At 39.6% G+C, this 12,066-nt stretch overlaps 2 protein-coding genes across 2 annotated transcripts in view; one reads left to right on the top strand and one right to left on the bottom strand.

Annotated features, from left to right (window-relative positions):
* LOC135202471 (uncharacterized) overlaps positions 1-12,066 on the bottom strand; it is a gene marked incomplete in the record, with an annotated part of 165,475 nt that overhangs the window by 128,375 nt on the left and 25,034 nt on the right.
* On the top strand, positions 4,317-6,117 carry LOC135202057 (homeobox protein Hox-B3-like). Its single transcript, XM_064231324.1, is given in 2 exon segments — positions 4,317-4,701; positions 4,703-6,117. Coding segments are annotated over 2 exon segments (900 nt in total). The 5' UTR covers positions 4,317-4,374; the 3' UTR covers positions 5,276-6,117.

Genomic DNA, 12,066 nt, shown 5'->3' with positions numbered 1-12,066 from the left:
ATATGTGGCCGGATATCCAGCCATGGTAACTTCTTTAATATTAGTGTAGAGAAAATAGAAAATGGCAATATGATAGGACTTTTCACGAGGGTTCCAAATATGCATTTACTTTCCTTTTACGATGAAAAATAACGATGTTATTACGGTTCAAAAAATGCCGACCTATGATTGCCCACCGCCAGGCATATATAAATAGACAGTATTTGAAAAATCACAGTAAATGCATGTGACTTCATTATATAAGCGAATACCACAGGAAAATGACAGGCAGGAGGTCAATACCAAGCGCTTTCTCCGGTTTAATCAGGCATTGTCGGGCCACAAATGAAATACAGTTGGAAAGAATGTTACAAGGTATACAAAAACATCAAGAATAGTAGATAGTCAATTGTCAAAAGGATTATCTCAGATTTTTACCATTTTGAAGTTAACCATCTGGTAACCTTGATCTTTTTCTTTACCTTGTAACCTTCTTTCCAACAATATTGCACATGTACCCCGATGATGCCTAAATAAACAGAAGAGAGCGCTTGGTGCTGACCTTCTGCCTGTCATTTTCTTGTGGTATTCGCTAGCTATATTATAAATTAATATATATTATATGTATATATCTAAAATTATATATTATATATATATATATATATAGATATATATATATATATATATATATATATATATATATATTATATACTGCGCTCGTTTGAACAAGGAAAATTGAAACTCGTTCTTTCGGTAACGATGCAGCTTTCGAATCCACGAGAAGACGAAATTATTAGACTAAAAAAAATTTCCCTTCGTTAATATATGTGAAAATATATTAGTTCCGAGGTCAGGGAATTGGATATTAAAGGACATTTGTAGCTTAATTCACGCGTGTATGTATATATGTATGTATGATATATATATATATATATATATATATATATATATATTATATATATATATATATAATATATATATATATATTTGTGTGTGTAACACACACAGAGAGAGAGAGAGAGAGAGAGAGAGAGAGAGAGAGAGAGAGAGAGAGAGAGAGAGAGAGAGAGAGAGAGACTTCATAAAAAAACACCTAAGCGATAAGAATCAAACAGCAGAGGAGGACCAGTGTTATTAGTCTCCCTCGCCAGGTACTTAACAAGGTATCCCGGACGACAATTTTAATAGCCTTAACTGATGGGTTTGTTTTTATGACTGAGGCAAATAGTACAGTTGCCTCTCGCCTACCTCCCAGCGTTTTAAATGCTACCGAGATTGATCAGAGAGGCGACTAAGTTTTAAAGGTCTCTCATATAGAGATGTGCCGAGATGGAGGCTTGGTTCCATATGCACGTAAGATCACACTATACATATCTCATCTGGGCCTTTTTCACTCTGTGGAAATTGTATTCGTTTATAAATTATTTCGAGTATTCTAAAATTAAATTCACATCTGGCTATAGCCCAGCATGGTTTTTTTTTATTAATACTTACTATTGGTCCTGCATGTTTTTAAATTAATCCTTATTAGCCCAGCATGTTTGTTTAATTAATACTTATTAGGCCCGCATGTTTTTTTATTAATACTCATTGGTCTTGCATGTTTTATAAGTAATAATTATTAGCCCAGCATATTTGTATTAATACTTATTAGCCCTGCAAGTTTTTCAATTAATACTTGTTAGCCCTGCATCATGTTTTTCAATTAGTACTTATTAGTCCAGCATGTTTTTTTTAATGTATACGGAAAATCTTGGTTCATAAGAAAACCTTCCTCACCCAGCAAGGCGGCGTCATCTATAAACCTCCCCCTCCCCCTTCCTTCATGCCATCAAGAGCACAGTGCAAAGACATCCCGTTCCAACGCCCACCCAACCCGCCAACCCCCATTTCCCGGTCAAGACTTCTCCTCCTCCTCCTCCTCCTCCCCATTCCTATCCCCAGTGTGTCATACTCTGGAGACAGGAGAGCATTACACAAGAATTTTCCAGCCCATCTGTGGTTGAGAATTTCTCATTTGCCGCACAATAGACCTGGGGACTCTCAGGCTTCGCTTGCTTGCTGGCTTCTTATCCAATGTTTTCTCGAGATATGTTGTTATTGTCTTGATTCACGGAGGGTATATGGTGTGTTCAGGGTTTGTTATCATTAATACTAATAATAATAAAGTAAAACATAATGATAATTATTATTATTATTATTATTATTATTATTATTATTATTATTATTATAAATTCAGCTACAGGCAATATGAGCGAGTAAAGAATATATATGGGAAGAACATATTCTTGAATAAAAATAATAATACATCCTTGAAATACAATGTTGTACAAAATATTCTACTAAAAGAACCAAAGTTGTATCTGTACGTTTGCTTAAACATGGAGTATATGGTACCTGTCGTTGTTTTTCTCCCAGAAAATTCTGAACAGGTGGATAAACAAGAAAGCAGATTTCTCAAATGAACCGCTGCACCGATTGACTCTTATTCAATATACCTAAAAATCCGTATACTTTGAAATTCTGATTTCAATATACCCAAAAACGATACTATACTTTGAAATTCAGAATTAGATATACCCAAAATCAATACTATACTTTGAAATTCTGGTATCAATATACCCAAAAACGATACTACACTTTGAAATTCAGAATTCGATATACCCCAAAACGGTACTATACTTTGAAATTCTGAATTCAATTTACCAAAAATTCTGAATTCAATATAGCCAGAAACGGTACTATACTTTGAAATTGCGTAGCAACTATAATCTGCATATGTAACATAATAACTTAACTCACGAATCATATTTTCCCATTAGGAGCATTTCTTATTTCAAATGAGCAGCGTAAATTGGAGCACGGACCAAGACGGAATAAGATCTTATTCCATCTTGGCACGGACACCGGACTAGGTGTAAAAAAAAAAAAAAAAAAAAAAAAAAAAAAGTCCAAGAAGGTGGAAAACTAAGATGAACGAGATTGAAGAAATGCATGATAAAAAAAAAAAACTATAGCAGAAACTATAGGATAGACTATACCACAATCCATGAAGTATTTTATGGGGCGAAAGTGAAAAAAAATATTTGCAAAGGAAGGACCAATATGAGAGAGAGAGAGAGAGAGAGAGAGAGAGAGAGAGAGAGAGAGAGAGAGAGAGCGTGTATCACTTGAGTCGTAAAATCCCTTTCCAATCCCCCCCCCCCCCTTCTTCCTCCCTTCTATCTCTCCGTCAAGAGGAAATCCGACTTAGTGTGGGATTACAGGATTGACTGCGGGTGAATGTAAGCCACGGCCTTTGTTGTCTATTTTGACAAGGAGAGAGAATCCTGCCTGCCTCCTCATTCCAGAGCTCTTACTCCCAAAAAGACGATGCACTAGTCTACCAAATACACCATCTGAATGCATGCATAAATAACACTTAACAAAACCATGTGGCCGTCAAACACACCACGAAAAACATGATGTGAACAAAATGTAAAATTTACATATTAAAAGAACTTGCTTTTTTCTATCCATACACGGCTCTAAGGTTTAGACGATGAAGAAGTGTATTCATCTGCTGATGACTTCTGTGGTAACCAGATTAGCCCTTTGAAAAATGACAACTGCCGATGAATAAATGAATGAAAGATGACAACTCCCGATGAATAAATGAATGAAAAACAAGTAAATACTGATATAAAAAATTACATCACAGAAGCACCTTATTCCATTCATTTGGGGCCAAAATAAAGTTAATCTCACTTTCCGGTAATGTTATGAAAAAAAAAGAAACAAGGAAGATTAAGAGGGAAATGGAGTACTGTACTCGTATACTCGTACAGAACAGTAATCATGGTGCACAGTGAGGAGCACTTATTATGGGGAAGGAGTGGAGGGGAAGGGGACCAGGGGGACGGTGCCATAGGGGTGGGATAGGGCAGAGTAGAATAATGGCTCCATTCCTATTCGTTGCATGGCTGCCTAGGGCCATTGCAATAAGTTAGTTGTTGGAGGCGCTGCTCTTACTCTTCCACGGGGATAGTAGAAGATGGGTGTCTGGGGGCACGGGGGAAGCAATACTGGATAGAGAGGGGGGGCTCAGAAGGCCCCCATCCCTACCTACTATTATTGTCTTGGGAAGCATTTGGTGCGAGAGGTCAACACGATTCATTTGAGCGCCACTGAATTCGAGAATGGAGGCCGACACTTAATGGTCTCCTTAGGGCCTTCGAGGGCGGAGCCAGCGAGTCCCGTGGGCGTTCCCCCAGCGGCACGTCAACCTATGGTCTGTCGCTGGCCCCAGTCACCCGAAACGGGGGAGGAGTCAGGTGGGTTGGCATTTAGACAGCAGAGTTGAGCTTTCTTGTATCAGTCTCATAGTGACAGGTGAAGAGTAAGGAGTCGTTCAACATGATTCACGCAACGGGCATCCCCTTCTTCAACCCTCTGCTCAGCATGGGTGGCGTGCCCTTCCCGTGGGCACTTCCCACGCAAGGATCACCTCCCAGCTCTCCCCCTTCGTCGCCCGTCTCCAGCACGAGCGTGTGGCATCGGCCGCAACCCGCAAGGGCGGCTTCCTTCACCATCGACGCCATTCTAGGGCGCCATCAGCAAGAGGCGGAACAAGTGAGTCGCTCCCTGGCCATCCGCAGAGGAGACGAGCGCCACTCCCGCCCCGCTCCGTATCCTTCGGTGAGCGGAGACCAGGGAGGTTCCGGCGGCGTTCCATTCCAGCTCCTCCTCCGGCGGGAGTTCTGCCAAGGCCAAAGTAAAACGCGTCCGAACGATCTTCACCGCGGAACAATTAGAGCGCCTCGAAGCCGAGTTCGCACGCCAGCAGTACATGGTGGGACCGGAGCGCCTCTACCTGGCAGCCGCGCTCAACCTGACGGAGGCCCAAGTGAAAGTGTGGTTCCAAAACCGTAGAATTAAGTGGCGCAAACAATACATGGAGCAACAGCACGCCAAACTGGCCGGTAACCAGGACTCCGCCATCCACACAGAAGACTCCGGCGAGTCGCTCTCTCACGGAGACGACAGGATATCGCCCCTGGTTGAAATTCCCCCATCGCCATCCAGTCCCTCGGCATCGAAGGACGACCTCCATGAAGACAACCCGAAGCAGCACCAGGAAACGCCCCACAAAAAGCAGCAACCGCAACCGCAACACGAGATGCCGAGCTCACTCTCCTCCCTGGCCGGTGGGGCATCCGCTTATCCATCATACCTGGCGGCTACGCTGACGGCGGCCTACGCCGAACACCAAAGCGAACCTGCTGACCTAAGCACCACTCCCACGAGGACAAAGTGAACGGCGGACGCCTCGAGACCTTAAGGCGTCGGTATGATCTTCATCAAACTCTGGGCTGAATGGACCTCGGGATGTCACGCCTCTGCAGCGTTGTTGAAATTTCTCTCTCGACCACAGTGAAATGTGAACTAACCCTGTCCCTTGAAAATGAAGAGTCAAATCCCCTTCTGAGGTGACGCATCCCTACTGAGGTCTTCCATTCCCTTTGGAGGTAATTCGAGCGGATCGCCACACCGGCTAACAAATAGTCCGCCGCCGTCGGAACCCACACAGAAGTTTTCACTGTACGTGCCGTTGGGCTGGTAGCAGGAGAAAAATCTTGTAAAGCACCAAAGCCATCGATCTAAGTGACTTTGCTGTGAAAATGATCCAGTGTCCTGACAAAATTGGCAGCTGGAAAATAAACATAAAAGACTATCATAACAATAATGCCATTATAGTCGTAAGCTTTTGAAAATGTAACAAGTAGAGAAAGTATACCAGTTAAGTTACGAAATTTTACGGAAATGAAGTCCGTACCTTTATTTATGAATCTTGTGAACTTCAAAGCATTCCCAGTGATACAAGTAATAAACAGTGACAATTGACAAAATGTACAAGCCGTATGTATATCCGTTAAGCATTCCAGATACAGCGTTGAAACAGTTCCTACAAAGGAGTGAGTGGGCGGTGACACACGGAGCAGCAGCTGTATTCGAACTGTATATATTGTATTTTATGTAAGATTTCTTGTTATAACATACTGATAAAAAAAATTCCTGACATTTCTTCCAAACACTGTATTATGGATTCCAAGATAGACGATAATCTAGTCTTTGTAATAAAAATATTTAAGGTTTAAATATGGCTTCTCTCTTCACTCCTTCATTAGGTTAAGAAAATGTACTGTAAATCATTTTTAAAAATACAAAATGGGCATCAATGACGATAGCATTACGTACACGCTTATCAAATGATGAACTAAAATGTATGTATACGACAATGATACTACCTACACCCATATCAAACTCAATTCTGAGGAAAATATGGACACTACGTACAATGTATTGCACCTTTCTATTTTGCAGAAGCAGTAGGAGACTGGAACTTTTATGGAAGCAATTCAAATGAAGAAAAAAAAATGCGAGTAACCAAACATTATTTTATAGTGGAGTAATAATAATAACAATAAATTAACAGCGGACGCTGATACTCCAACTGAATATCGGAGGTAGTGATTCAAAAGGTAAGCTATCCATGGATGAAATATATAAGTGATTCCCTTCAAATAACTAATAGATACTCACCTTACATTAACAACAAAAAGTTGAGACGAGAAGAATATGAACATGGAAATGAAACAAACATCACAATGCAGAAAGCATTAAATAAATATATTAATTTGAACGAAAACAAAATGAAGGTAATTCATTTCTAAAGCAAATAAAAACAATGAAAATAATCCAGCAATCCAGCATTTAAGAAGGACCAGTAGTATATATATATATATATATATATATATCTATATATATATATATATATATATATAAATACATACACATACACACACACACACACACACACACACACATATATATATACATATATATATATATATATATATATATATATATATATATATATATAATCTATGGCATTTGAACCGCAATTTCACTTGAACACCAAGACTAAAGGGACACATAAAACATGCATTTAGGCAACGTTTCTTAATCCTAGTTAAAAAAAAAAAATATCCTCAAGTATGTAACTAACTGCTAAGCTGAGTCATAACACACCAAAACAGCCTCCAAATTCAGGTACAAAACGGGGGACGGCCGCTTTAAGTTACAAGCATCGCTAATAACAGAATTCTGATTATGAACGATTAAGTTTGCTAGACACTGAAATCCACAACAATGGAAGGTTAGTCCTTAAGCAATAAGAGAGACAAGACATTAGGACTGAAAATCTAATGCCGGAGCCTTCTTGCTGCTTCCTCACCTTTCCCTAACATTGTACTCTCAACTTAATTCTTGCCATGAAGTATCTGAAGACCTGAAACGTAATAGATCTTAGTTAGGAGTTTGGATACAGTTTTCCTGCCTTTCCTTTTGTTTGCTTCCCGGAGTATATAAACACGTTCTCAGCGCCATCGACCCTTCCGTCAAGTTGAATAATAAACTTTCCATATAACTCCTGGTACAATTAATTTTCGATAAGCTTCATTTCCTACTTCGGCAAATACAACGGCAATAATAGTGAAACCGGTGTATGTATAAATAAATATATATATATATATATATATATATATATATATATATATATTATATCAAGAGTCAGCAGGAAAAATGAAAAAACAGCAGTACCTAGCGCTTTCGTGTATTCTTGACACACCTCATCAGGGTACAATATATATTATACCCTGATGAGGTGTGTCAAGAATACACGAAGCGCTAGGTACTGCTGTTTTTTTCATTTTTCCTGCTGGCTCTTGATATACAATCTTCAACGTGTTACTGTGATCGTATAACAATATATATATATATACATCGAATATATATATATGTATATGTATATATAATATAGATATATAATATAAATAGACATATATCTATATTACATACATGCAGCATATGTGGTGTGTGTGTATATTTCCCTAATCCAATTTTGATAAACGTCAATATGTTCCTCTACATTAGTAATAAAAATTATATTAATAATAAAAAATAATAATAATAATGTTATATGGTATCATCCACATTACCTACAAAGACAGCTCAACAATACTATGACCTTTTCAAGCGTATAAGGATGTTGTTAACATCTTGATGGGGAAGCGTGAAACCATTAGTCTAGGTTTCAATTTTCCTGATGCGTGAGCTCAAAATAATTTCACAATGTAAGAGAGAGAGAGAGAGAGAGAGAGAGAGAGAGAGAGAGAGAGAGAGAGAGAGAGAGAGAGAGAGAGAGCTTTAAGGTGGTTCGTACTCACTCTACTTTAGGCTGAAAGTTATTTTGCTTTAGAAGTAGATCTGATTTATAACACTCATATACAACTCAAATAGCCACATAAAACACGTAAATTCACGTAAAATATCCAACCCGGTCCCCCCTACCCCAAACAAAACAAAAACTCAACCCTTGATTCTGAGAAACCAACTTACACTTAAAACTTCCAAACATCGTCTAAAACAGCGATAGTGACTAGTGCATTTAATCTGTACTGCGACATTCACACAGTATGTATGCATGTATATGTGTATGTTATGTCCTGTATATGTATATAAGCGTTTTACATTTGTGTAAAGATATGTATAATATATACAAGGACGCACATTCCGAATGAAATATCACTTCACTTGGACTGACTTGTCTATTGCACATGTAGCCTACTTAGCCATGAGTTAAAACGGACAATGCAAAGACTATAACAAGCGAAGCATGCGTAACATGCGGCAGGCATTGAATTTCGAATATGATCTAACACGACACATTAAGAACGGCTATTTCATCAGTCATGTTGAGGGATAGTTGATCGCACGCTTAATTTCCTCCGTAACGCGTGTTGCTTGGTTAACCAGTGCCGGTAACTCTTCTTCCATCTCCCTCGGCATTATTCAACATTTGACGGGTTCTACTCGTGTCCAGAGGATGTAACAGAACAGCCTATTCGTGGGGCTCAGAAAAATAACCCCAGGATGAAAAATGTATACTTGGTCAGGGAAACAAAATAACCAGAGAAGTGAAGAAGCTGGACATTACATGAAAGAAATGAATGCTTATCGAAATGGCCAAAAAATATCACAAAAATCACGTCACAGCCGTCACGAAAGAAAACAAAAAAGAACTGTGAAAATAGCGCACAATACGAGAAGGAATGTTTAAAGTGCTCGAAACTTAAGTTTTCACTCGCCAACAGTTGTGCAAATACCATACGCGCTCGAGTGTTCCACTCTGTCAAAATTTACGGTAGTATAAGAGAGTATGGAGGCAGCGAGTCTTGGCCTGACTCACGTTGAAAGATATTCCTTTTCGGTATACTTATATGTACGGGTGTTTTTACGTTGCATGGAAGCAGTGGTTATTCAGCATCGGGACCAACGGCTTTATGTGACTTCCGAACCACGTCGAGTGAACTTCTATCACCAGAAATACACATCTCACACCTCAGTGGGATGCCTGAGGATCGAACTCGCGTCCACCGAGGTGGCACGCCAACACCATACCAACCGCGCCACTGAGGCGCTGACGCCAGTTTACAGATATCAATCAATGAACGATTCCGAAAAATAAGTTTGTTCTAAAAGGCCTTCTACTCGCGTCAGGGATTGGCGATAAAATTATGGTAATATCTCAATAGCTCCCGTAATGGCGTCCGATGCAGCGTGAAGTTAGCTAGATGGAGTAGAGTCCGCCCGGCTGATTAAAACGATGTAATTTACAACGAGGTCGCGCGCATGTGTTTTTTTTTTTTTTTTTTTTTTTGGGGGGGGGGCAGGGGTACTAAAACGTTAAGCAAAATCCCCTGTCGTTATCAGAACATTTATGAATATTATAGTTAGCATTAGTATCCAAAATCAAAATTCGCAGTCACATCTGAAAAATTAACTATACTCTGTTATTTTCCATCTGTCCACCCACCTGTGGTGTTTGCGTATGGTAACACTGCGTCCCGGGCTTTAGATAGTTACGCTATGTGTAATTTTTAGGTAAATAAAAGGATATCTGTGTATATTTGCAACTGAAAAGTGTTTTAATAATTTACTGTATGCGAATTACACCGTTCATATTCGAAATAGGATATTGTTATTATTGTTGAATTTAAGCTGAATGTAACTATCTAAAGCCCGGGACGCAGTGTTACCATACGCAAACACCACAGGGGGGTGGACACATGAAAAAAAACCGAGTAAAGTGTATAACTTTAAAAATCAGAATATTATTATTATTATTATTAGCACAATTCAATATTTAACAATATTGACTCTAAAGCACACACAATATATACACCACTGATCAGAATACCCTTGTACGAAGCGAAGAAAACTAGGGTTGTGAATAAAATCGAACAAATGAAGATAAATCAACACATTAATAAATAAATACTCGAGTGCGACGGCAACAAAACTGACCAGGAAAAACAAGGGCATGACTTTAGAGCATCGTGCTGACTTATCAACGCCAACAGATCTCCCGTGTCCTGTTGCCCCCTAACGATGGTCGGATCTGGAGATAAGGTTGAAATACTACAACCTAGACTTGGTTCGACGTACTCTCGAAACACGAATAGCAATAAAATGAAAAGAACAACCACCCCGTCCCCCTTCATGAAAAGTCCGAAAAAACAATGTGCCGATTTTCGTTTTTTTTTTCTTTAATTACACAAGAATAATGTCCACTACATACGACGATATAACTAAGTTGAATGCTTTGGTAAAACCATATCTACAGAATACTTCAGATCTCTCAGTGTCACACAATCTCTCATCCTCAATGGAATGGCCGAGAATTGAACCCGCGACCACCGAGGTGAGAAGCAAACACCAAACCAACCACGCCACTGAGGCGCTATATATAAATAGGGAAATACATTGGTACCTTAAAAAAAATGGGTCCTTCCCTTTCAACAACTACCAATCTGGGATCCAGTTCCATCTTGTCTACGACAAAGACTGTACACATTTCAGCGTCAAGTTCAGCTAATCATTCAGGCACATAAAACTAACGCAGGCCTCGTGAGTATTACAACGTATGTTATTAAGGAACGATAAAGATCGGTCGACACTGTAAAGACATAAAACTACAGTAACCTTGCCGAGTATGACAATACGATGGTTATTGAGGGAAATCATACAAGTAGCAGTTTTCAATCAATACGGATGAAATGTTTCAATACGGGAACTTCAGTTTCGATACGATCAGGATCAACGGCGATATAGTATTACATGCAAGATTTGAGAGAGAGAGAGAGAGAGAGAGAGAGAGAGAGAGAGAGAGAGAGAGAGAGAGAGACTGCAACTAATGTACACTTGACCAATGGAAATGACAGAGCCGACGACTGATATACAACCATCAAAATATAATTCTGTCAATAAAGCGCGGTAAGCTAACAGAGTCCTCACATTTGGGGGGGTGGGGCGTGGGGGGGGGGGCGTGGAGCAATACCTGAAAAAAAAAGAACAAAACTAAAAAAACTAAGAATCCTGCTTCAAGTTTGCTGTCCGAGTCCAGACGTCCAAGGCAGTCTTCATTCCCTTAATTACTTTACCAGAGTTAAGGGCCGACATTAGGCAAGAGGCAAGGGGCAATCTTAAGCAAGAATAACGTCGCAAAATAATAATAAATAAAATTTTAAAAAATGGCAGCTATTACGATGGGAACGGATGAACTTGTCACAAACGGAAAACAGAAATAGGCTTCGCCTTCAGCTAACCAACGGAAGGACTGATGAAGTAGCATCACGTAACAATGTTATGAGAGAGAGAGAGAGAGAGAGAGAGAGAGAGAGAGAGAGAGAGAGAGAGTACATGCAAATGTGGGGAAAGGGGGGGGGGGACAAGAGGCAATTTACTGGCACTGATATAATTTAGACATAGACCACTTGAGAACAAATTAAACACGAGTCATATAAAAGTTCTTCTCCTACCAGGAAGAGTGACTCCTCCTCCGTCTCTCTCTCTCTCTCTCTCTCTCTCTCTCTCTCTCTCTCTCAGCGCCAACGGTGAATCTTGCTGCTCCACGAAGCTGTTTAATTACCGCCTATTTAATTAATGACATTTGGAGCTAATGAGTTGGCGGAGGAGGACGAAGAG

The sequence above is a fragment of the Macrobrachium nipponense genome, chromosome 30, assembly GCF_015104395.2.
Source record: "Macrobrachium nipponense isolate FS-2020 chromosome 30, ASM1510439v2, whole genome shotgun sequence".
NCBI classification, from domain to species: Eukaryota; Metazoa; Arthropoda; class Malacostraca; order Decapoda; family Palaemonidae; genus Macrobrachium; species Macrobrachium nipponense.
This window is presented reverse-complemented; position numbering and strand designations above follow the sequence as displayed.